The sequence below is a fragment of the Aquarana catesbeiana genome, linkage group LG06 (genome assembly GCF_042186555.1).
Source record: "Aquarana catesbeiana isolate 2022-GZ linkage group LG06, ASM4218655v1, whole genome shotgun sequence".
Taxonomy (NCBI): domain Eukaryota; kingdom Metazoa; phylum Chordata; class Amphibia; order Anura; family Ranidae; genus Aquarana; species Aquarana catesbeiana.
In genome coordinates this window covers 116,589,309-116,615,304 of record NC_133329.1, presented here as the reverse complement: position 1 = coordinate 116,615,304, position 25,996 = coordinate 116,589,309, and the positions used below count along the sequence as shown (strand labels likewise).

Below are 25,996 nucleotides of genomic sequence, written 5' to 3'. Positions count from 1 at the left end.
AAACCGGTCAGAGAACCCTTAGAAGAGAGGGATGCAAGGAAGGAGGGAGCAGTAAGCACTATCTGAACTGCTCTTGAAAAATCCCACTGTGACTGGAACATTGGGACGATCGCAACTCTCCAACAAACTCCCTCTGGGTGAAAACTGACTGGTAAAGCCCAACTGCGGGCGTTACAAAAATAGAAAAAACATCTACCCCTGCAGTGGGGCTCCATACAGGGTCCTGCATTGTATTGGAGGATGCCAAGGAACCGCCTACAGATCAGTGTTGGCCAGACTACGAGACAGGGTAGGTAATCTTGCCTGCCCCCTACCACTTAAAAATAATGAGATTTTAACCCCTTCAGTGTGAAGGGCCTATTGCAAAGGTGTACTTTTTTCCAAATTCCTGGAGTTGAGCTTTAGCCCCGGTTGACTCTGCCAAGACTTGTCATGCAACTTGAGAGTTCGCCTGACAAGTCCCGTTCTATTGATGGCAATGGTGTGGATCAAGACGCTCTGAAAAAGGTTCCTGAACTACTTTTGGGGTGACTTCAACACGACTTACATAGTTACATAGTAGGTGAGGTCGAAAAAAAGACACCAAGTCCATCAAGTCCAACCTATGCATTGACTTCTGTTGAAGTCCTTTGCAAGTCACAAAGAAGTCGCGCAGGGATGTCAGATTCAAAGTCACGTGACTTTGAAACCACGGCAGTGTGAACAAGGGCTTGAAGTGTAAACCTAAGAAATTTTTAAAAATTAAATGTGTGGCTACAAGCATATGTCCTGCTGTAATCATGGTTTGGTGTAGTGGAGGTTTATCGATTCTTATATGCATAAAAATTGGTTTCTCTATACATCGCTTAATTTGAATTTTCAAACCAATCTATTTGTTATAGTTTTCAGCATGGATTGGATAAAATCAGTTGCCAGTGTTAAAAATGGTGTCAACATCTATCATTTCTAGATTTTATCAAAATGACAAAACAATTGTTTTATCGAACAACGACATCAATAAAATGTATTATCCGATAAGAAAGATCAGCAGGGCACAACAGGGTGCAGGTCAGGTATAGCAGCCAACGTGCACAAAAAGAACTGAAAACCATACAATGACTTAAAATACACGGACAGAGGCTGAGATTCATATTAAGCTCATTTCTTTCACGTTCTGCGATAAAATAAAATTGTAAAAAATTAAATGTATAGCTCCCCTTTAAGAGACATCCGAAAATACATGAAACTCATCAGCCGGGTGAGCAGGAAATCTGGTATATTTATATGTAAAGGAGTAGAATAACATATGCTCAAAATCCAGACCAGTGAAATTTTAGGAGCTTACCCTCCCCGGCCCCCCCGCCATTGGCCCACCCGGGTTTATATACGTACACAGGCATGAATATTTTTATTGCATACCCCGGGAAGCATCGCATATTACACATAAAGCTGACCTGACATCACAGGCAGAAGGATGAGTCTATTTATTGCTACTCACCCGATCTTGGATTCCTGCCACGGTGTGGTTGACATGTCTCAGCGAATATGTCACTCTGTGGATGCCATCGCTGGTCTCCCCGTTGCCATAGAAACCCACGGCGATGCCAGCACTGCGAGAGAGAGAAACGAAGCAGAAAGGACTTAGCATTATGGAAAATAAATAAATAAAGGAAATGCTGGAGACTTCTAATCTGTGCAGCTGACAGCAATGCTGCTAATACCATTGAACAAATGGCTGGTTTAAACGGACTCTGATGGTGCAAATAATGCCGTGCATGCAATAGGAATTTGGGGGGGGGGGGGTTGCACCCAAGGTCCAAATGTCAATGCACAAATAAGGCCGGAGCAAAAATAAAATTAGGACTAAGTCTAATATATATATATATATATATATATATATATATATATATATATATATATATATATATATATATATATATATATATATAAAATCCAGCTTAGACCAGTGTATATATGTTCCATACCTGTAGGATCCCTGTGGAAAATGGAAATCATTGTAGTAAGAACCAATACTACAGTGCTCCCTACTAGCTTCTGAGTTTTGTGAACACAGGAGGTCTCCACTTCTCCACCCCATCCAATCAGAGAATGGTTTGCATTAGACATGTGCACTGCAGCACTTAGGGCAGCACAGTGGTGTAGTGGGTAGCACTCTCGCCTAGCAGAAAAAAGGGTCACTGGTTCGTATCCCAACCATGACACTAACTGCCTGGAGTTTGCATGTTCTCCCTGTGCCTGCATGGGTTTCCTCCGGGTACTGCGGTTTCCTCCCACACTCCAAAGACATGCTGGTAGGTTAATTGGCTTCTGTTCAAAAAAATTGGCCCTAGTATACGAATGTGAGTTGGGGACCTTGGATTGTGGACCCCTTGAGGGTAGGGACCGATGTGGGTGTACGATGTATGTGTGGAGTGCTGCGTGAATTGGCTCTATATGGGTACCTTAAATAAATAGGGATGATTGTAGACACGCACCCACACTCACTCAGGTTGAACTGGGTGGACTGGTGTCTTTATTCAACCTTACTAACTATGTAACTGCTGAAAAATTTGTACGTTTTTGTTTTTTTGTTTCATTTTTAGTTTTTTGGGGTCATGATCGAAATTTGTTATTCCAAATGAATTCGTAAAAATTAAAATTCGTTATGTACATAGGTTGGACTTGATGGACTTGTGTCTTTTTTCAACCTCACCTACTATGTAACTATGTTCCATTTGTTTAGATGCGGTATTCGTTATTTTGATAATTCGAAAAAAATCCGAAAGAACGAAAATCCAAAAGAACGAAAATCCAAAGGAACGGAAATCCAAAGGAACGGAAATCCAAAGGAACGGAAATCCAAAGGAACGGAAATCCAAAGGAACGGAAATCCAAAGGAACGGAAATCCAAAGGAACGGAAATCCAAAGGAACGGAAATCCAAAATAATAACCATTAAATAGGTATTACAATTTCCTTTCAAATTTGGCTGTTAATGAACGTAACAAATTTATCTGAATTATCCGGAATAACAAATGCCGCATCTAAACAAATGGAACGTAAGGAATGAATTATAATTTATAAAAAGTTGTTAATAATAATAATAATAATAATAATAATAATATTATATTATTATTATTATTGATTATTTTGTTACGTTTCATTCGCTTAAATGCGGCATTCATTATTTCAGATAATTCGCAACGTCGGATAAATTCGTATTCGTTAAATTCACTAACAGCCAAATATGAAAGGAAATTCCAATACCTATAATTTAATAGTTAGTAACAGTTCTTATTAGTTAGTTATTTCGGATTTTGGGGTTTTTGAATTTTCATTCTTTTGAACTTTCGGACTTTCAAATTTTTGGAAAAATTTGTTAAAACAGGTTTTCGTTAATTCGACTATTTCCGAATTAATGAATTATTGTGAAACAAACGAATTCGGAACTAAACAAATTGCACATGTCTACTTTGCATTCATTGAAATAAAAAACACAAAAGTGTTCCCTGAACAGTGTCCATACCAAGCGAGCGACCTCCCATGTTCACAATGCAGCAGGGCAGCTGTTCAGCGCAGGATCTGGAAGCTAGTGCAGATCACTGATGTAATTCATCTTTAAAGCATAGCTAAACCCCAAGAAATGTAATATATTATATATAGTCCTTAGATGTGATGGCTGCATTAGTTTCCCTTTTACAGTCTTTTTTTTTTTCCTCCTTTTCACCTGGTGATCCTGTCAATAACACACTTCTGTTCCTAGGGTGACAACTCTCCCTCACTGTATTATATATACACGGAGGAGAAGGGTTGTCATCATAGGCTGCTCTTCTGATTTGGACTACAAACAATTCCCCCTCTGCTAATCTCAGATTAGGAGGAGGGGGGCATTTTGTAGTTTACAGACGATGTCCAAGAAATCTGATGATACTCAGAGGTCAGTGCAGTGCACAGGAAGTTACCAGGAAACAAGATTTCTGGTGGGATCAACAGATATTTTCAGAAAAAAAAAAAAATCAAAGTGGTTGTAAACCCTTACATATACCCAGTGAAGTGACTGGCCTCAGGTGATACACAGCGATTAAACAAATCCTCCTACATAAGTTGTATCTGTTTATCTGCAGCCCTTTTTTCTCTACATCTGTTGAAAGTGCAGAATTTTTAAAGTGGTTGTAAACTCTCAAAAAAAAGACAAAGGCATAATGAGCTAGTATGCATCTCATACTAGCCCATTATGAAATACTTACCCTAGATCGAAGCTGTTACAGCAGTCCCTGCACACCGCAACAACCGACGACATGTCTGCTGGAGTTATTTCCGATTGGCCGGAGCCGCGATGGCATCACTCCCACGCATGCGCGCAGGAGCCGCCGATCACGGCACAACTACTGAAGAAACAGCACATGCGGATACAGTGAATATCTCCTAAACGGTGCAAGTTGAGGAGATATTCACAGTACCTACAGGTGAGCCTTATTATAGGCTTACCTGTAGGTAAAAGTGGTGTAACAGAGTTTACAACCACTGATTAAAGTTTGTGTGAGTTTAGAAAAAGGGAGTGGAGATCTGAAGTTACACTCTGCAGAGCTTAATGAGATCTCTGAGAGCAGATTGGAGGGAAGGGACACGCCCCCTTCACACAGCACACAGGAACAGAGCTGAGGCTGTCAATCAGCTGGAGGTCCCTCCCATGTCACCATTTTTCTATTGGTTTTAGAAGTGATTCCTGCTGATAGCAGAGGAACAAAGCAACAGACAAAAGTCACACTTAGTGCTCTTAATTGAGACAAGTACACACTATAAGTATATACTTTATTCATATTTCATGTCTGAGGTTTACAGCCACTTTAACCACTTGCTTACTGGGCACTTAAACCCCCCTCCTGCCCAGACCAATTTTCAGCTTTCAGCGCTGTCGAATGACAATTGCGCGGTCATACAACACTGTACCCAATTGAAATTTTTTTCCCACAAATAGAGCTTTCTTTTGGTGGTATTTAATCACAGCTGGGATTTTTATTTTTTGCTAAACAAAAAAAAAAAGATGGAAAATTTTGAAGAAAAAAAAAATCGTGTTTCATAGTTTGTTATAAAATTTGGCAAACAGGTAATTTTTCTCCTTCATTGATATGTGCTGATGAGGCTGCACTGATGGGCATGGATAGGCACAGTTAAGGCGGCACTGATAGGCACATTTAAGGCGGCACTGAAAGGCAGAGATAAGGCAGCACTGATGGGGACAGATAAGGCGGTACTGATGGGCACAGATAAGGCGACACTGATGGCCACTAATGGGCGCTGATGGGAGGCACAGATGGGTGGCACTGGTAGGTGACACTGATGGGCACTGATAGGTGGCACTGATGTGCAGCACTGTTGTTGTGGCACTGATTGTGGGCTCTGATGGGTGGCACTGTGGGCACTGATGGGTGGCGCTGGTGGGCGGCACTGCTGCCTATTGCTAGGTGTCACTGGCAGGGGGCACAGATGATTGCCGTGATCGGGACTGATGTCCCTTCTCACGGCCGCCGGTGATCGGGTTTTTTTTCCTCCTCACGCTGTCAGCGCGAGGAGAAAAAATAGCCAATTACCGGCTCTGTTTACATCACATGATCAGCTGTCATTGGGTGACAGCTGATCATGTGGTAAGGAATCGGGGCCGCTCGTGCACGGGACGACTTCAATAGACGTAGTCCTGGCAAAGCAGGTCCGTGCTGTTGCCATCATTCGGCAATAGCGCGGATCTGAATAGGTTAAAGGGGTTGTAAACCTACGTGTTTTTCATAGGATGCATTAGGGTGAAAAAACACCTGGCAGTGACCGGCCCCCCAGCCCCCCTCCCCGTTTTACTTACCCGAGCCCTAGAAATTGACCCACGGGGACACGCTGTCCCTCTGCCCGGGGTTCTCGGCTCTTGATTGGATAGACTGATAGCAGCGCAGCCATTGGCTCCCACTGCTGTCAATCAAATCCAATGACACGGGTGCCGGGGGGGCGGGGCCAAGTCCTGCATTAGGCCTCTATGGATGCCGAATGCTGGACTCAGGAGCGCGCCTGCAAGGTAACCCCCTCGGGAGAGCGCTTCTCCTAGGGGGTTATCTGATGTGGGGAGGAGCCACGAAAGCCACTGAGGGACCCCAGACGAGCAGGTTCAGGAGCAACTCTGTGCAAAACGAGCTGCACAGTGCAAGCAAGTATGATATGATTGTTATTTTTTTTTTTTAAACGAACCCTTACAATCACTTTAACCTAAAATAGAAAACTAATGCAGCCACCTTGTCTAAGGACCAGTAAAGTGAATATTTTACATTTTTGTCCTTGGGTTTATAGGTTTATAGGAAATAGATCAGGGCTGTAATTTGCTTTAGATTTCAAAGCCAGGGTGTAGTTTCTTTTTCCAAGGTGTATTTGTCCACAAGTCAGTGGACACAGGCATGTACTACAAACGTACACATTCACGCTCACCACCCTTGTCGTGACCAGCTGTAACTAAAACATGCACACCCAGCACCCAGACTTTATTCTAAAATCCATCTCTATTAGACCCAAAGGCCATAGAGAGGTGCACTAAAACAGTGAGTAAAAGGGCCCATACAGGAAATAAAATGGAAAGAGAGCACTCTATGGGACTTGAGTAAAGAGGCTAAATCTCCACATATGGAAAAAAAAAGAGTTCTTTACTGTAAGAGCCATTTAAAAAAAGTCTTCTAAAAGGAATGATTGAGCAAATGTTTTAAAAGAAAAAAACTAAACTATACACAGGCCGTGGATGCAGGCTGTATCAGATTACCTTTGGGGATCTGGAAGGAATTCGATCCCGATTTTGGTTTGCGTCGTTGAACCGAGGTTTACAAAGATTTTTGCCTTCCTCTGGATCAACTGTACATTTAAGATCTCATTCACACAGGCATACCTGTGCAAAGGGTCATCTTTGCCCCCACGGGATACAAAGGTGTTCAGTGCATCAGCGTGTTCAGTACAGTATGCTTTGACTGGATACAATTTTAATTATTATTAAAAATTATTTAAAAAATTATTAATAAAAAAAAGGTAAAAATATTTTAATTGGCATTTGTTTGTGCTAGATTTTTTTTTCCACTATTTTTCTATCAAGTTTACATTTTTTGCATAGATTGCGAATCTGTTGCGGCATCTACTCCCCTTTGTGCTTCTGGTTTTTTTTCTGGGGGCGTTCTCATTGCCTGGTCTCACTGGTTTTCACTTTGGCATCACTATCATTGTGGGCAACATACTTTCCCTTGGATTCGCGGATGGACATCGCTGAATGTTTTTAACAATTTTGTGGCTCTTGCATGTGTTTCTACAACCAACATGTAAGTCCAATTGTGCACAAATGATATAAGAACAATGAGTGGATGTAATTATTGGTCTTATGGTGTCTGTCTGACCCCCTAAACCATTGTCAATTGCAATATATCTTGGGGTAGGTGGGGACATTTTTTTGAGATATGTATACACACGTATGATTAATATTGCATACAATAGATATTTTACCTATAAAACTGTGATAATGTATGTACTATGTTTTTTTGGTAGAAGGTATTCATTTGGACAGCGTCTCCTGGGGAAGCCACATTGTAGGGCGAAACATGTTGGGAACCACACAGTCTTTTCTAATGCAACTGCGTTGTTTTTATGTATCACTTACATTTATTTTCTTATTTTATTTTCACATATTTTTATGTTTTAGCATAAAGTTCCACTTTCAGTCCCGGGTTAAAACACTTGTGCATGATCGCATGGGATTTACACCGCAATACAGTGCAAATCACATGCGATGTCCGTGCAATGCGATTTCAGCCATACAGATTGTATAGCCGATATCGCATCTCATTTGAACCAGACTCGCACACGACCCTTTATTTTGGTCCGCACCAGAATCAGATCGCATAGGTGTGAACACTGATCTGATTCATGTCCAAACTGTCAGTTTGCAGTGCTATATGTGAGCTGAAATGGGGGCGTCATTAACATTGTATTGACACTGTGAGCAGTTCGCATATGGCAGTGTTAACGGTCGTGCAAGTCGGGTGCGATGTGGGAATCTGCAGTGGATTCGCAGGGTTCCCGCATCACACAAGTGTGAACCGAGCCTCAAGCTGAACTCCAGATGGGAAAAAAAAAAAAAAAGGACACAAATTAATGCAGCTCTGCAATCAATAATACATCAAATATATATTTTTTAAAAGTAAGCAGTGCAAGCACCTAAACGTGATCGGTCCCTGTACAGCAGGGCTGGAGCGTGAAAGTAAGAAGCACTACAAAAGAACCAGTTTATGTGCCGACAATGAGCATGCTGATAGGAGGAGAGAGCAGAGTGTCAGAAAGATAAGCTCATCATGCTGCTTCTCCTTCACTGTCCAGCCATAGGATGGGGGCGAGTCCCTGACAGCCTGATCTTAGAGGAAGTGTGTTGAATGATAAGGAATATCAGACTAAGGACCTCTAGTGGTGGAAAAGGCGTATTGTAGGTAAGAGCTCTAAACTGAAGTTACATTTTTATTTTTATTTTTTTAAAGGCAATTAGTTTTGCCTGGAGTTCTGCTTTAAGTTCAGCTTATAAAAAGAAACAGAAGATTTTATGAAGACACCGCTATGTTTTTAAGTTATCATAACTGGTTCTCCGAGGCAGAATTGTGGTTAACAAGTTTAGTAATAGCAGCTCCGCAGCAAACGATCCCAGGAAAATGATTTTATCACGTTTTTAGCTTTGCTTTCCAGGATTATGATTTTTCCACCTCTGTTCTGTGAACCCATTCCGGGGACAGCCCTTGTCTGGAGGTCAGAAGACAAACTCTCTTGATAAACAGCAGCTGTGTAACCCTGGCTAATATCCCAGTGCTCTCAGTCCATTATTAGGCCTCATACACACTGGACGGTAAAATAACGTTATAAAAACGCCAGTAGCTTTGCAGCGAGTTTTTCAACGTTTTTGCAATAGCGATTTTTAGCATTTGTTAGCTTTTTTCTGCGTTAGCGGTTTTTAGGGGTTTTTTTTTTTTTTCAATGAATCAAAAACGTCAAAAAGCACTGGTTTGGCGACGTTTTTGAGCGTTTACCTTTTTTTTTTTTTTACAGCTGAAAAACTCCTCTCAGAACCCACTAGTTTTTTTTTAAGCCAAAAAAACTGCTGATAACAGCCTATGTGTGTATGGACACATAGTATAACATGATGGGGAGTTTATGGACTGTAGAAAAAAAAAAAAAAAACGTCTGAAGCCAAAAACAGCTGCTGTAAAAACGTCCAGTGTACATGAGGCCTTACTGTTATAAATTAAGGCAGTCTATATATAAAAAAAGAAAAAAAAAAAAAGAAAAGAAGAGCATAAAATAGCTGCTGACCCAGATCCAGGCTAACCAGGCAATGTGCTGCATACTACAGGGGGGCCGAGGGACACAAAGCTTCACGGAGCACATAGAACAATGGTCATTATAGAGTTACAAGCCGCTCACTCGATATTCTGTTAATGGTTGGGTTTTGGTCTACAGCCGCAGAGTACAGATAAGAGGGAGATTAATGTGCTTTCCTTACAGACGCCTGCTTATGTTGGGAAGACCACATGGAATCAAAAAGAGGAGAGCAGCTAAATCAGGGTTTCTCAACCAGGGTTCTATGGAACCCTAAGGTTCCTTCAGAGATTGCTAGGGGTTCCTTGAGCAATGAGCAATTTCTGCCTCTTCGTGACACCATGGATCTTTTTAGCCATATGTAAGGGGGTCACCCAATGACCACAAGTCTAAGCAGCATTTTTCCCACTGACCATCACACTAATTTATCATGAGTTGTAGATATAGTCATTTTTATCAGGGGTTCCCGGAAACCAAAAATTTAATTTGAGGGTTCCTCTGTGTTGAAAAGGTTGAGAAAGCCTGAGCCCATGAGAGGGACTGACCGGCGTGGCCCGGGTTTCCACGTATCCTAGTTTTTCCCAAAAACACTCTACATGGTTACCAGCCAAATGTCCATATTCTGTCAGGAAAATCCAGAAGATCAAACTCTAGAGCAGCCCAAAGACATGAGAGGGCGGCCTACAACAGGCCATACACCAGTAGAATTTTGCTTGAAGTTTTGCTTTTGGAACCCTAACAGGTCAGTGGGATTTTTGACCCCATAGAAAATTTAAAAAGGAGAAAGATGGAAAATTATTTTTTTTAACTAAAGCCTGGTACACACTATTAGGCCGGTCATACACGGTTCAGCAGGTGCAACCAGCCTTCCCGGATTCGCTTGAGATTAATCGCAAGCAGCTGCTAGTGATAATCACAGTCTTCCCCCAGTAGGGACAGATTCCCCTGCCGGGAGAAGACAAATGCAGATTCCACTGTCAGCACTGTCTGCAGGAAATACATTTTCACCGTGTATGGCCTTCAATCTATGGCTGAACAAAAAAAAAACAAAAACTGAAGAGCTCAGGAGGAGCCACTGTACTTGCTACGCAATGTTAGCACAGCAATCTCCCCCCGCTGAGCTATTGTGTTCTGACAGGGGGGGCGGTCCCTCACCAGAAAACCCCGGTCATCGCTCTCAGCCACTGGCTGAGAGCGCTGATCGGATGCCGATCAGTAGACCATTTTCGGTCATGCCCCTTCAACAGTCAGACTGGCTGCCCCACACACACAGGCCGAATGTCGGCCATTTTCTATTGGGCCAATGCGTCCAATATTCGGCCCATGTATAATAGGCATAAGGCAGGCCATAGATGATGCAATTTTCTGTCCTGCAACCATGGGTTGATGGAGGAATCCCTCCCGTGGAGCTATTGTGTTCTCAAAGGCTGTACAATCAGTCCATCCATAGATGGTCCCAATGAATCACCTATGGCTGGTTTCACTGTGAAAGCGGTTTGCAGAGGGGGGGGGAAACAATTGTACCTACTGTAATGAAACCGTCAAAATAGTGGAAGTGTTAAGGGCTTTAATGATTGCAATTAACAATTTTACTATGAACATTCGAATGATAATCTAACCATGCGTGGCCGGCTTTAATTGCTAGTGATTTTAGGAGCATGCTTGAACTATAAAAATCCACCAAGTAGCTTTAGCCTTATGAAGTGAACACCAGCAAGTCTTTAAAGGGTGAGTTCATCTTTGTACACTTTTTTTTTCTAAATTCCAGTTCCCCTATGCACCAATATAGCATTCATGTACTTTTTTGCAAAAAATATCAAAGCCTTCCATTAAATCTAGTCACTTACTTTTCTTGTCCTAATCCATGTTTCCAGAGGTTTCCATTAGTAATATCTTTCCTCCTTATCAGACTTTAGGCCATGACACAGGAAGGATTTGACCAGCTGACCTCATTAGCACACACCCTGCATCATCCACCCTCCCATTCCCAGGTTTTTTTAAATGAAATGCAATCAGTGATCACCCTTCTCACTAAATACACAATCAGATTGCATAGTGTATGGCCATCTTTATACAAGTACATAAAAGGGAGTGGACAAAAACACTCAGCTGTCAAGCCCCCTTCACAACTCCGCATAGCCTGAACTCGCATTCCCACATGCGTTTTTTTTTAGTGGGGGGGGGGGACGTTTTGGAGCATTTTCACTCATCATACATAGGGCAGCCCACCCACCTGAATGGGCTGCCCTACACACAGCAATCACCCCAAAGAAGCTTCAGAACTTTTTTTTTTTTTTTTTTTAGAGTGGAGCTTGGTGTGTTTTTTTACTGTGATTTTCGGTGCAGCGCATTTCTGAAATGCAAGGAAACGCACAGATGTGAATGGAGCCTCATTGTTCTTGTGTTACTGCACCAATTTCACTTTCAGGTCCCATTCACATCTAGCATAGTGGGAGCGAACGTTTTGTGTCTCGTTTTTCCTGTGACACGCATAGAGCAGCCTATTGATTTCAATTGGCTGCACTACTTGTGGTTAATGGGACATTTTGGCGTTTTGTGGGTTGTGTGTTTTTTACTGTGCGTTTTGCAGCATTTGCCCCTCATTTTTTCACATGGCAAAATGTGTGTTTGCTTCTGTGTTTGGTGTGCCGTTAATTAATGGCACTGAAAACGCAACTAGTAATTTTAGGTGTATAAAAATGGCCATACACTATGCAATCTGATTGTATAATGTGTATTTAGTGAGAAGGGTGATCACTGATTGATTGCATTTCATTTAAAAAACGTGCACCTGGGAATGGGTGGGTGGATGATGCAGGGTGTGTGCTAATGAGGTCAGCTGGTCAACTCCTTCCTGTGTCATGACCTACAGTCTGATCAGGAAGAAAGACAATACAAATAGAATTGTCTGGAAACATGGATTAGGACAAGAAAAGTAAGTGACTATAGATTTAATGGAAAGCTTTGATATTTTTGCAAAAAAAAAGTACATGAAAGCTATACTGGTGCATAGGGGAGCTGGAATTTAGAAAAAAAAAAAAAAAGAAATGTACAAAAAGGTGAACTTACCCTTTAAACAGAACTCCAAATTTTTTTTTCAATTACGGTACATTTTCTCTTTCTACAAAAACATGGCCTTGTGACCGTGCAATGTTCATCTTCTCTCCTGTACTCTTCCTAGTGTTTGATTTTCTATGGTTAGTGGGGTTAAAATGGCAATGGTTTTCAACTGTAGTCATGAGAAAATTGGAAGGAGTGGGATGAAAATTTTTCTCATTTCTTATCTGAGTGAGTAGAATTCTAACTATGAATGTGAGATATAGGGGTTGGAAGCTTGGTCCCCAACCATGCCTCCTTAGAGAACAGTGGCAATTGGACTACCTCGGTACAAGATAAACTGAGGTAAATTCAAATGTGTAAACAGGTATGTAAAAGATTTTATATAAAAGGTTTATTAATACAAAAATAATAAAACATAACAAATACTCAAACACAGAATAAAAGCATCCATGTGCATCACCAAAACTGTGGTCCCCAAGCAGGGAAGATCACAGTGGGATAGTTGATCACAGATACATCTCAACTAGTTTCGCGGTCTATGCCGCTTCGTCAGGAGGATAGCTGTAATTTGATTGGCACATGATCAATAACAGTACAATTGACCAAATAACAGCATTTTATACAATAAATAAAAAAAATAAAATTATATATATATATATATATATATATATATATATATATATATATATATATATATATATATATATATATATATATATATATGTGCATGTATGTGTGTATGTATATATATATATATATATATATATATATATATATATATATATATATATATATATATATAAAATATTTTTTTTTTTTATTATTGTATGAAATGCTGTTATTTGGTCAATTGTATTGTTATTGATCATGTGCCAATCAAATTACAGCTATCCTCCTGACGAAGCGGCATAGACCGCGAAACTATACACACATATATATATATATATATATATATATATATATATATATATATATATACACATATACATATACATATACATATACATATACATATACATACACACATATACACACAAAAACAAAACATACGCTTCTAAAATGCAAACGCGCCATGTAAAACGCGGCAAAACAGACATTTTTAAACGTCAGTTCTTATCTGTCAAGTTAAATCATTCCGGAGAGGTTTTAAAACTTTCCGTGTACATTAAGCCTTAGGTGGCGATTTACTAAAGGCAACTAGACTGTGCACTTTGCAAAGTGCAAACGTTCGAGAACTTAGTAAATGAGGTAATGCTTCACTTTGCAAAGAATATCCACTCATGTGCAAGAAGAGAATTTTTGCTTGCACATGATTGGATGATGAAAGTCAGCAGAGCTTCTGCTCATTTACTTAGCTCTGGAGCGACTGCTCTTGCAAAGTGCACAGTATATGCCTTTAGTAAATAAACCCCTTAGTGTCTCTATAAAGCATACCCAAAAACTTGCAACTTACCCGTCCTCAGATGTGGTGGCTGTATTAGTTTATTTTTTCAAGCCTTTTTTTACCCTCATTACAGTCTAATGATCCTGCCAGCAGAACTACACTGTATCTGAGCACCACAAACCAAAAGACGCTATTGAATTTATTTTTAATATTCAAAGCAAACTCCCCAATCCATCTAGGTCTCCATGATTTATTTTGCTGAGAAATAAAATCAAAAAACCCTAGCAAATGTGGTTGTGGCCATTTTGAGAAAGAGCAGATGATTCGTGTAGCATTTACTTCATGGAATCCATCTGCCCTTAGCTCAGGCAAGCTGGAGTATGTGCTTAGATTAAAAAACCCCTTCTGAAGACTCTCAGGATGTAGAACATTATTTGCCTAGGCCTGGAAACTAGGAAGCAATTCATAGATGTGCAGAACAGAATTTTTTTTTTTTTCGTTTTGGATACAGTCATTATTTTACTAAATTTCATTTTGGTGATTCGCTTCGAAATTCGTTTAGTTCAATTTCATTTAGCTTAATAATTTTCTAAAACATTCCTAATTTTTAGAACAACTCGAATTGGGATCAGTCGAAAAATGATTGACCGATTCAAATTCTGTGTAAAGAATAGCTGGTTTTTGTTAAGGAGTGGGCCGGAGAGACGGCCGCCGCCTCATTAACAACCAATACAAATGACATTAGCTGTCAAACTCATCAGCTGTCAGCGGGCTTCCCCACCGACAGCTGAAATGTAAACAAAAGAATGCCAGCAATGAAAAATTCAGAAACAAAAAAAAAAAATGCGGGTACGTATAATATACTTTCCTATCTATTTACTAATGCTAGCAGCATAAGGGTTCAAAATAGTGAGGTTCCACTTTAAGCATTCTCTTGTGGTAACGTTTTGCATTCAGACAGCCCATATATTATGAAAGAGCTGTAAAAGCACCACAAAAAAGAAAAAAAAAAAAAAAAAAAAAAGAAGAAGTACATGACCCTATTTTAACAACATAGCTTACTAGAGTTGCACGATTCTGTCCAAAATGAGAATAACGATTTTTTTGCTTGGAATAAAAAGATCACGATTCTCGCGACGTAAAATCTTTCACATTATACAAAAAAAAAAATAGCCTAACTTTACTGCTTAGTTTTTTTTGTTTTTTTTAATACATTAAAGTAATTTTTTCCAAAATAATTGCATTTGAAAGACAGCTGCGCAAATACAGTGTGACATAAAATATTGCAACCACCACCATTTTATTCTCTAGGGTGTCTACCAAAAAAATATATATGTTTGGGGGTTCCAAGTAATTTTCTAGCAAAAAAAATGGTTTTAACTTGAAACCAATAAACGTCAGAAAAAGGTTTAGTGTTTAAGTGGTTTAAACTTTTTTCACTTACACACAAAGTCTATTCCATTGACAAATTGTTACAATGTTTATAGTTAAAGAGGAGTTCCCTTTTTTAAAAAAAAAAATTAATTAATAAAAGTCAGCAGCTACAAATACTGCAGCTGCTGACTTTTAATTGGACACTCACCTGTCCCAGGGTCCAGCGATGCGGGGATCGAAGCCCCGCTCGCCCCCCCCTCCGCTCGGCAGCGCCGGAATTCTGACTGTGGGCGCCCGGCTGTGGCTTCACAGCCGGGCACCCACTGCGCATGCACGAGCCGCGCGCTGTCACTGGCCCCGCAATCATCTGGGACCGGTCACGTGTCCCAGATGATTGACAAGAGGTAGGGGAGAGAGGCGATCTCCTTTCCTGCGCCGAGGGAAGTGACGTCAGGAGCCCAGGCACCGAAGGAGGCAGACTACGAGGGACCCCCTAGCAACAGGCATTTAGAGGTGAATAAAAAAAAAAAATTTCTCCAAATGTTTTTTTTAAACACATTACTATTTTTTTTTTTTTTTTTGGGTTGGAACACCACTTTAAGTTCAACTGATAAAGAATGTTTTGAATCTTGGCAGACTGCCCAGTTTTTCTCTTCCTTTCTTTTGAAGGCTGTGGTTTCAGAAGAGCAGAGAGAATTCTTTGCATAGAAAGAATTGTGAAACACTTTAGTCAAGATGGCGATAACGATACTTGACGATCAATTGTGCAGCTCTATTAAACACCACCGCATAGTACCACGTTTCCCCGAAAATAAAACCTACTGCTATTGTCAGGAAGGGCTTCAATATAAGCCCTACCCCGAAAATAAGCCCTAGTGTAGAGTGCTGGAATCCACTCCTTTGCAGTAGTGTATAGTGTAGAATGTGTGTGCCTGTGTGATTTAATTGTGCCAAGTACCTTCGGAATAGCACCGCTCTGCGATCAGCTGATCTTCTGCTCCTCTCCTCCCAGCTGTCAGCGGGGGGATTTCGCCCCCTCTTCGGTGCTCGGAGCAGAGAGGTGAGGTCCTATGGGCTAAGGAAGTGGTGAGCTGATCTCCCCCTCGCCAAGATGCCAGCGGGTGATCTCGCACCCCCCCCCCCCCTGCAGAAATTGGGTGGGTCACAGGCACTAGAACGTATGTGGCACTACACTATTTGCATTGTGAGATACTGTGAGTGGATTCCAGTATTCTACAAGCACTTTTACACAGGGGATTCCTGACAGGCAGGGAGGGAGAGAGACAGCACATGGCATGATAAGACCTACCCCGAAAATAAGCCCTACTGTGTCTTTTGCTGCCTAAATTAATATAAGACCCGGGCTTATTTTCAGGGAAACACAGTTAGTGCATTGTGGTGTGTTGTGTATTGTAGTCTAGTGTACAGTGTGTTGGGGAACCTTATAAATCTCATAAGTCTTTTTTTTTTTCCAATACTTTATTTCAAAGCACCACACGGTAAGTACAGAAACCACAAATCTGACAAAACTATAATGGAACAATTTCACAGAAATTTCAAAACAGTATGTACCAGAACATACAGAGGAGGAAGATATATGCATGAAGAGGTGACCCGGAATACCGGGTGCTAGGAAGTCTCTGTACCCTACGTGACTAGCTCATAAATCCAAATCCAGTCCACACAAAAAGTAGAGTTTGACATTTTTTTAATTCCAAAATAAATTTTGAAAGGTTTTCAGTAATTTTATTGTGCCAATTTATCACTGTATTGATTTTATTATTCCTAAAGTCTATTGTGCAGCTACAGTGTGAATCAATGTATTCGTGTACAGAGTGGTCAAACAACTTTTGCTTTAGGTGAAGAAGGAACTAGGAGTTTACTAGACCACATGGCAACATTTTTGAAGTTCTGCATGCCTTCAAGACATTCCTTACATTCAACATCTTGACTTGACAACAGGGAGGTGCTAAAAATCCTGGAGTGTACAAAACAGGGGCATGAGCGTGAAGAGAAGGTGACCCTCATTTTGTTTTTTTTGTTAAGATAACTTTTGTAATCGGCTTAAAGTGGTTGTAAACCCTGTACTACCACTTTTACCTACAGGTAAGCCTATAATAAGGCTTACCTGGAGGTACCGTGAATATCTCCTAAACTTGCACCGTGTAGGAGATATTCACTGTATCCGCGCATGTGCCAACGTCATCGGCACATGCGCACCAAAGAAACAGCTCGCTCGTGCTGTTTCTTCAGTAGCTGTGCTGTGACCGGCGGCTCATGCGAGTGACGCCATCGGGGCTCCAGCCAATCACAGCCCTGGAGACCTGTGAACCCGCAAATAACTCTGGGATACATGTTGCCGGTCACAGCGGTATATGGGGACTGCTGCAACAGCTTGATCTAAGGTATGTCATAATGAGCTAGTATGTGATGTATACTAGCTCGTTATGCCTTTGTCTTGCAGGTTTTTCTTTTTTTTGAATGTTGCAGCTGAAATTGAGACTCAGACCAGGCAATGTTTTTGCAATCTTCTATTGTCCAATTTTGGTGAGCCTATGCCAGTTGTAGCCTCAGTTTTCTGTTCTTAGCTGACAGGAGTGGCACCCAGTGTGCTGTAGCCCATCTGTTTCAAGGTTCAAGAGATAGTATTCTGCATACCTGGGTTGTAATGAGTGGTTGTGTTACTGTTGCCTCTCGAACCAGTCTACCCATTCTCCTGACCTCAACAAGGCATTTTCTTCCACACAACTGCTCACTCGATATTTTCTCTCTTTTTTGGACCATTCTCTGTAAACCTTAGAGATGGTTGCGCGTGAAAGTCACGTTTTTGAAATACTCAGACCAGCCCGTCTGGCACCAACAACCATGCCACGTTCAAAGTCACTTAAACCCCCTATATTGCCCATTCTGATGCTCGGTTTGAACTTCAGTAAGTCACCTTGGCCACGTCTAGATGCCTAAATGCATTGAGTTGCTGCCATGTGATTGGCTGATTAAAAAGTTGTGCTACCAAGCAATTGAACAGGTGTACCTAATAAAGTGGCCAGTGCATGTATATTGCTAATAATGGAAATCTGGTTGCTTATGTTGCTAGAAGGATGTGTGTTTTCATTCAAGGTTCGCTTTAAGAGAACAACCACAACAAGGCATCATCAGCAGACTCATTCAGTGTTGACTGTATTTTCGGAGGACACTAGCAGCTGCACTCTCTGCCTTCTTTTCTAGCTGGGAATAAAGCCCAGTAATTCTGTAATGCCCAAACCTGGCCGCATACTCAGCCATTGCCAAAATGCGTTATCTTCCATGTTGTATGTGGCATGAGACCAACTGCCTAAAGTAAACACAGCCAAGACACTTCTAATACAGGAAAATCATTGTGGGCTGATCTCCAGAGTTATTGCTCTTTCTCTAGCTCCGCTATGTAGGAAGAGTAGGAATAAGGAGACTGGAAAGAAACTCTAAATGAAGGTGTCGCCTTCCTCCACACACAATAGCGCGATATACTCATTTAGTTGTCGAAAGCTTTCAGTGATAAAATCAGTTACTAAAATTTCAAACCCAACTACAAAAGGTATCTACAGATATTAGAGAACCAACTTTTGTTTCATCTGGCTCTTTACAGTTGTATTTGGTAGCGTCTGTCTGTAGAGCGGCCATTCCCTACCTAAGCTTTCTAGGGAGTCGGCAAACTAGGATGGATTACTCCAATACTGGTGTTTCTCAACTTTTTTCAGTCAAGGCACCCTTTAAAATTATGGACAATCTCAAGGCAACCTTTAAAAATTATGGACAGTCTTGAGGTGCCCAATTCTAAAACGTAAAAATGATTCTAACAGTTTTACATAATGCAGCAACATCCATAAGTCCAAGTAGGACACCCAACATTAGAGGCAATTTATTCTTCCAAATCAAATACACTTTTGCAAACTGGTACTGACTAGTATTTCAATGGTTCTCTCCATCACTCAGCTAATGTGACCCCAGAGCTAATGGAGAGGGGCAGTTGAGGGTCAAACAAGGATGATATGCAGGCAACTGACATCCTCCTTATCAACTAATGACGCCATTGGTCGTCAGGATACCTGCAGCTAGACGGCTGTAACGGTGCACAAGGAAAACCTATGACTTAGTGTAACTAAAAGACAGCCTTCGGATCGCCAGGTGGTGAGCCCCAGGGCGACATCAGCTCGAGCCCACCGAGACTCGAGGCTTTTTCGTAAACTCACTAGAAGATATGCTCTCTTCGACGCCTGGAGGGCCCTCCACCCTGGCGATAGACAATACACGTTTTACTCGGCCCCCCACCAGACACATTCACGTATCGATTATTTTTTTGTAAATAACCACACGCTTAGAAACACACGAGAGGCACAGATACTTCCGATTTCGTGGTCTGACCACGCGCCTATTTTACTCAAGCTGGCAATAGGATCTCCCCACTGTAGACCTTATAATTGGAAATTAAATACATATCTTCTTCAGCATCCCCCATCGCAAATGGAACTTGTCACCACCCTGAAACACTATTTCACAGAGAATAACACTCCTGATGTATCCACTCCCATACTCTGGGAAGCCCACAAGGCAGTACTTAGAGGCAGATGTATAGCACTGTCATCTGCCATGAAAAAAGATGCCCAAATCACTAAAATTCAAACTGAAAAAGAACTTAGAACGTTAGAAATTCAACTGCAAAAAGCTCCTACATTATCCCTTCTCAAGAAAATCATACACTTGAGATCTATTCTGAGTGATCTGGCAATGGGACGAGTGGAAAAGGCTATCATTAGGCTTAGACAAAAGTACTACGACAAGGGCAACAAAGCTCACTCCCTACTAGCGAGAAAATTACGAGATAATGCACACGTGAACACGCCACATCAGATTAAAAATAAACAAGGATCTCTGATGTCCCACCCCAAAGACATTGTCAATACTTTTGCGGATTACTATCAAGAACTCTACAATAATCCTCACATACCTAGTAAACCCCTACCTCCCGATCTACATCAACATATGCAGCAGTACCTTGCACAGAGTGGAGTCCCACAAATACAAACATCGGATCTAGCAACTTTAAACATGCCGATTACCGAAGAAGAAATAGAACAAACCATTAAAACCCTTCCATCACACAAGGCCCCAGGTCCGGATGGACTGCCTTATGAATATTATAAGGCCTTTCTCCCTATCCTTCTACCCCATATGTGCAAACTTTTTAACGCCTTCTATCGAGACTCTCCCATCCCCCCTGATATGCAGCGATCATTTATCACTGTGATCCCTAAACCAGATAAGGATCCCACCCTATGCGCCAACTACAGACCCATCGCCTTACTGAACTCGGACCTAAAAATCTTCACAAAGCTGTTATCAATCCGCTTGAACATGATCCTCCCATCCCTTATCCATAAGGATCAAGTGGGCTTTGTCCCCCTTAGACAAGCGGGAGATAACACCAGAAAGGTGATTGATCTGATAGACGTGGCAAATAGAGAGAAATCAGAATCCTTGCTGCTTAGTTTAGATGCCGAAAAGGCCTTTGACCGCCTGGGATGGCCTTTCTTATTTGCAACACTACAGCATGTGGGGTTCCAAGGACCCTTTATGAGAGCCATACAACACCTATATTTCAAGCCCTCTGCTCAGGTCAGAACACCCTTTGCCATCTCAACTACCTTCCCGATAACCAACGGAACTCGACAGGGATGCCCACTATCACCATTACTATTCGCACTATGCGTCGAACCACTGGCGGCTTCCATCCGAGGCAACCAAAATATACGGGGAATCTCAGTAAGGGGTCGGGAGTACAAGATCTCGCTGTTCGCTGACGATGTGATCCTCACTCTGACCCAACCCAGAATTTCTCTCCCAAACCTACATGCAGAACTTAGTCGTTACGGAGCCCTCTCAGGCTATAAAATTAACACTTCTAAGTCAGAAGCCCTCCCAATCAATATCTCGGACGAAGAAACAGCACATTTAAAAACCAATTTTAGCTATCACTGGAAAGACACCTCCCTGAAATATTTAGGAATACATATCACCCCAAAGTTTAACACCCTGTATCAGGAGAACTTCCCCCCCCTTTTCCGCTCCATCAGAATCCTGCTCACTAGCTGGAAAAAACACCATATCTCCCTGCTGGGTCGGATCGCATCTATTAAGATGACGATCCTCCCGAAGTTATTGTACCTCTTCCAAACATTACCAATTCCTATTCCCCCCAAGCACTTGAATAAACTCCAATCTGATCTCCTTAAATTCACCTGGAATTATAAGAGACACAGAATCCCTCAATCAGTTATGATGGCAGCACGCTCAGACGGTGGTCTTGCCTTTCCCAATCTTACCAAATATTATCAAGCAGCCCAACTCCGAGCGATAGCATCATGGTTCACGCAAAGATCTTATAACAGATGGACAGAGATAGAAAAAATATGGCTAGCCCCAACCCACCCTAACAGCTTGCTATGGAGTGCGGGGGCAGAGGTGCCCTCCGAAAGACTATTGGGACCTATGACTCAACTCCGACGCCTATGGCACAAACTATCCCGCTCACACACATTGGCCTCAGATAAATCAGTCCTAACATCGTTCGTCTGTAACCCCAAAATTCCAGACAGCCTCACCCACCAGATGTCATACCCGTGTACATCACGCAATCTCTTCCACTACGGAGCCCTTGTAGATCCCAGATCCCGCAAATTGCTATCCTACCCTGACCTACAGACTAAGTTTGACCTGCCGCGACAAACGTTCTACAGCTACATGCAAATACGCCACTATGCCATGTCCATAGCGCCTGACCTACAGTTCTCCCCCCCATCACCCTTTGAGACTCTAATCCTGGCGGGCACGGCCCAGAAAGGGTTAATCTCTGATATCTACAAATTATTAAATGCCTATCCATTAGAAATCAAAGGTAAACATAACTATATGATTAAATGGGAAAAGGCTCTCGGTGAGGAACTTCCCATGGAGCAATGGCAGGCGGTATGGACACAAGCAGCAAAAAGTTCCCTCTGCACTCTATATAAAGAAAATACCTATAAAATTCTCCTCTACTGGTACATGACTCCGGATACCCTTCATGCCATATACCCGTCTAGCTCAGATCGCTGCTGGCGATGTCAAAAAGACAGAGGGACCCTCCTTCACATATATTGGGACTGTCCACTGATAACTCCATTTTGGGATAAGGTTCGACAACTTCTGGTTCGCTTATTGGAGACACAGATCCCTATGACCCCCAAATTCTTCCTGTTAGGAATCTCACAATTAAAGATCCCCAAGGTACAAAAAAAACTCATACGACACATCCTCACAGCAGCACGTTGTCTTATTGCTCTACACTGGAAAAAAACCCTCCCCCCCACACTGGAAGCCTTATACACTAGAATCAAAGATGTGGAGTTGATGGAGAAGATGACAGCCCGGATACAGGACAGGTTGGAGATACATAATAAAGTATGGGAGCTGTGGCATCTTCGAGAGGACCCACCATAAAAAAGTAAACGAACTATACAATCACCCCCCTTCCCTTCTCCTTTCATTTCTTCTTTTCCCCCTCTCTTTCACTATCCTTTTACTCTACTACGAGTGTTTCAGTTTCTTGCTTAGTTATAAGCAACCTAGAAGATGAAAATAAAATAGGAGCTGAAGGAAAGGAGGGAGGAGAGAGAGAACCTAGTATATTTGTACTCTTTGTTTCTCCTTCTTTTATTGTATGACAGACACATATCGCCTATTACCTCTGTTATGTTTTGTACTTCTGTACCGCAAAATATTATAATAAAAAAAAAAAGTTATTTGAAAAAAAAAAAAAAAAGACAGCCTTCATCCACACACCGGCTTGTATACAACTTTTGGGCAATTTTTAGGAATCTTGCCATTGAGAAAGCATAGCGCGATTCGCGCATGCACAGTAGGAAACCGGCTGTAAGGCTACAAGGCTTCAGTGCCAGTTTCCCTTACCCAAGATGGAGGTGCCAGCATCCGAGAGCAGATTCAAGAATTGCCTTGGGTGAGGACACCACGGGATCCCTGGACAGTTAAGTGCCCTAATAGTAAAAGTCAGAAGCTACAGTATTTGTAGCTACTGACTTTTATTTTTTTTTTGGGGGGGGGGGGGGGGTTCCAACTTCGCTTTAAGGCTGGTTGAAAAGGGCTGCTCTAAACCAATTACCACCATTTTCCTGAGTGTGGTCGGTTGTGCAAGATCTTTTATTGGATCTTCTGCCTGCACCTAAAGATTTATATAACCAATGATTAAAAATAGAGATGATCTCTTGAAACAAGCAAAAAATAAAATCTAAAACCACAAAAAATTAAAAGGACGCACTGGTCACACATTATATGACATCTGTTGGAAGCAATTACTGGTAGAAGAAAACAGCACATGTCTAATGTGCAGTCTCCATAAAGAGTACCTGTATGGAAGAGGCCCTGCCAAAAATGTGTCAAGCAGGAGGGAAAAAGACTTATCACCAGCATTGCCTGTAGGAACCAATTTGCTTTGCATGCAGCTACCTTCATATGACTGTAATGTGGTGAATGGTAAGGTAATTGTCAAGAAGCAACAGGAGAGGCAGAGAAAGCTCATATCTATAGAATGATGCAGAAGCAGAGAGTTCCTTGCGCTGCAATTCCTCCAATACAGTGTCTACTTCAGCAGGCCCTTAGAAGAACAGGTCTACCTGTCTAAGCACTTCTACAGTATCTCACAAAAGTGAATACAACCCTCACATTTTTGAAAAATTTTTATATCTTTTCATGTGACAACACTGAAGAAATGAGACTTTGCTACAATGTAGACTAAGGACATGGATTACTGGAACCATGTGGTCTGATGAGACCAAGGTAAACTTATTTGGTTCAGATGGTGTCAAGCGTGTGTGGTGGCAACCAGGTAAGGCATACAAAGACAAGTGTGTCTTGCCTACAGTCAAGCATGGTGGTGGAAGTGTCATGGTTTGGGGCTGCATGAGTGCTGCCGCCACTGGGGAGCTACAGTTCAATGGGGGGAGCCATGAATGCCAACATGTACTGTGACATACTGAAGCAGAGAATGATCCCCTCCCTTCGGAGACTGGGCCGCAGGGCAGTATTTCAAGAGTACGACCCCAAGAGCCTTGCTAAAGAAGCTAAGGGTAAAGGTGATGGACTGGCCAAGCATGTCTCCAGACCTAAACCCTATTGAGCATCCGTGGGGCATCCTCAAATGGAAGGTGGAGGAGCGCAAGGTCTCCAACATCCACCAGCTCCGTGATGTAGTCATGGAAGAGTGGAAGAGGACCCCAGTGGCAACCTGTGAAGCTCTGGTGAACTCCATAAATGTGACGTAAATAACAAAATATACCGTGCTGTCAACACAATAGCAGCCAGCACAAAAGTATAAAATAAACAGAAACATATATGGAAAATGTGCAGCGCTAAGCAAATAATGATCAATATAAAAAATAAAATTGACATATGAAAAAAAGCAATATAAATAGTGACATGTATTCCGCGAGAATTAATGTCCAAGGTGTAAACAGAAAAAAATAAAATGTGGGGGACACAGACAAGTCCCAAATGTATTCCAAAAGGGTGAAGTTCAAAATATAAATGGGTGACAGTCACAGAACTCCTGAGTGAACATCCAAAATGTGACAGAGGTAACATAGATGATCCACCACCAAAAGCACCAGTCGCTTACCAGAAAGGATAGACTCATACAGATGTACACCTGATGGGTCAAACAGGCTTTACAGGATGACCAGGGAATTCAGGCTTACTAAGTGGATACGGTCTTCAGGCAAACACTCCAAAACGATGGACAAAGCAGGTAAACCGAATAGGCAAAGAAGCCCAACCATAAAGAGAAAAGAGAGGAAGAACAGGGCACATAGCGGAATTCTGGAAGGAATATTTATTGTTGTAAACATAAGAGTTGCACTTAAATTTTCCAGAGTAAAAACAAGCGCTTCAAAATAGACAGTAACCGGGGGTTACTCCCGCTTCTGTGACTGTCACCCATTTATGTTTTGAACTTCACCATTTTGGAATACATTTGGGACTTGTCTGTGTTCCCCCCCCACCCTTTTTTTTTTCTGTTTACACCTTGGACATTAATTCTCACGGAACACGTGTCACTATTGATATTGCTTTTTTTCATATGTCAATTTTATTTTTGATATTGATCATTATTAGCTTAGCGCTGCACATTTTCCATATATATTTCTGGTGAACTGCATGCCCAAGAGGGTTAAAGCAGTGCTGGGAAAAAAAATTGTGGTTACACAAAATATTGACACTTTGGGCCCAATTTGGACATTTTCACTTAGGGGTGTACTCACTTTTGTTGCCAGCAGTTTAGACATTAATGGCTGTGTGTTGAGTTATTTTGAGGGGACAGCAAATTTACACTGTTATACAAGCTGTACACTCACTACTTTACATTGTAGCCAAATGTCATTTCTTCAGTGTTGTCACATGAAAAGATATAATAAAATATTGACAAAAATGTGAGGGGTGTACTCACTTTTGTGAGATACTGTACATTAAAGTGGTTGTAAACCCAGTGAAGTGACTGGCCTCAGATGATACACAGAGATGAAACAAATCCTCCTACATAAATTGTATCTGTTTATCTGGGGACCTCTCCACTGGGGGGGGGGATTCCTGGCATTAGCACAGATGCAGGGTTTGCTAGATAGCATGAGCCATTAAACGGTTTGCTGTTGCTTGGAACTGGGGAGTTTTAGGGTGTATTCACACTTGCAAAAGCACCCTGTCTGCTTACGGCTGCAAGAACCTCAGGGATCCTCTCCCTTCATCCGCTGTC

General features: G+C 41.7%; 1 protein-coding gene across 6 annotated transcripts in view; it reads right to left on the bottom strand.

Annotated features, from left to right (window-relative positions):
* TTYH3 (tweety family member 3) overlaps positions 1-25,996 on the bottom strand; it is a 222,755-nt gene that overhangs the window by 106,914 nt on the left and 89,845 nt on the right. For all 6 annotated transcript variants that reach the window (XM_073636709.1, XM_073636708.1, XM_073636711.1 and 3 more), the window contains exon 3: positions 1,478-1,589. In XM_073636709.1, coding sequence (XP_073492810.1) covers positions 1,478-1,589 — 112 coding nt within the window. The remainder of the gene's footprint in view (positions 1-1,477; positions 1,590-25,996) is intronic.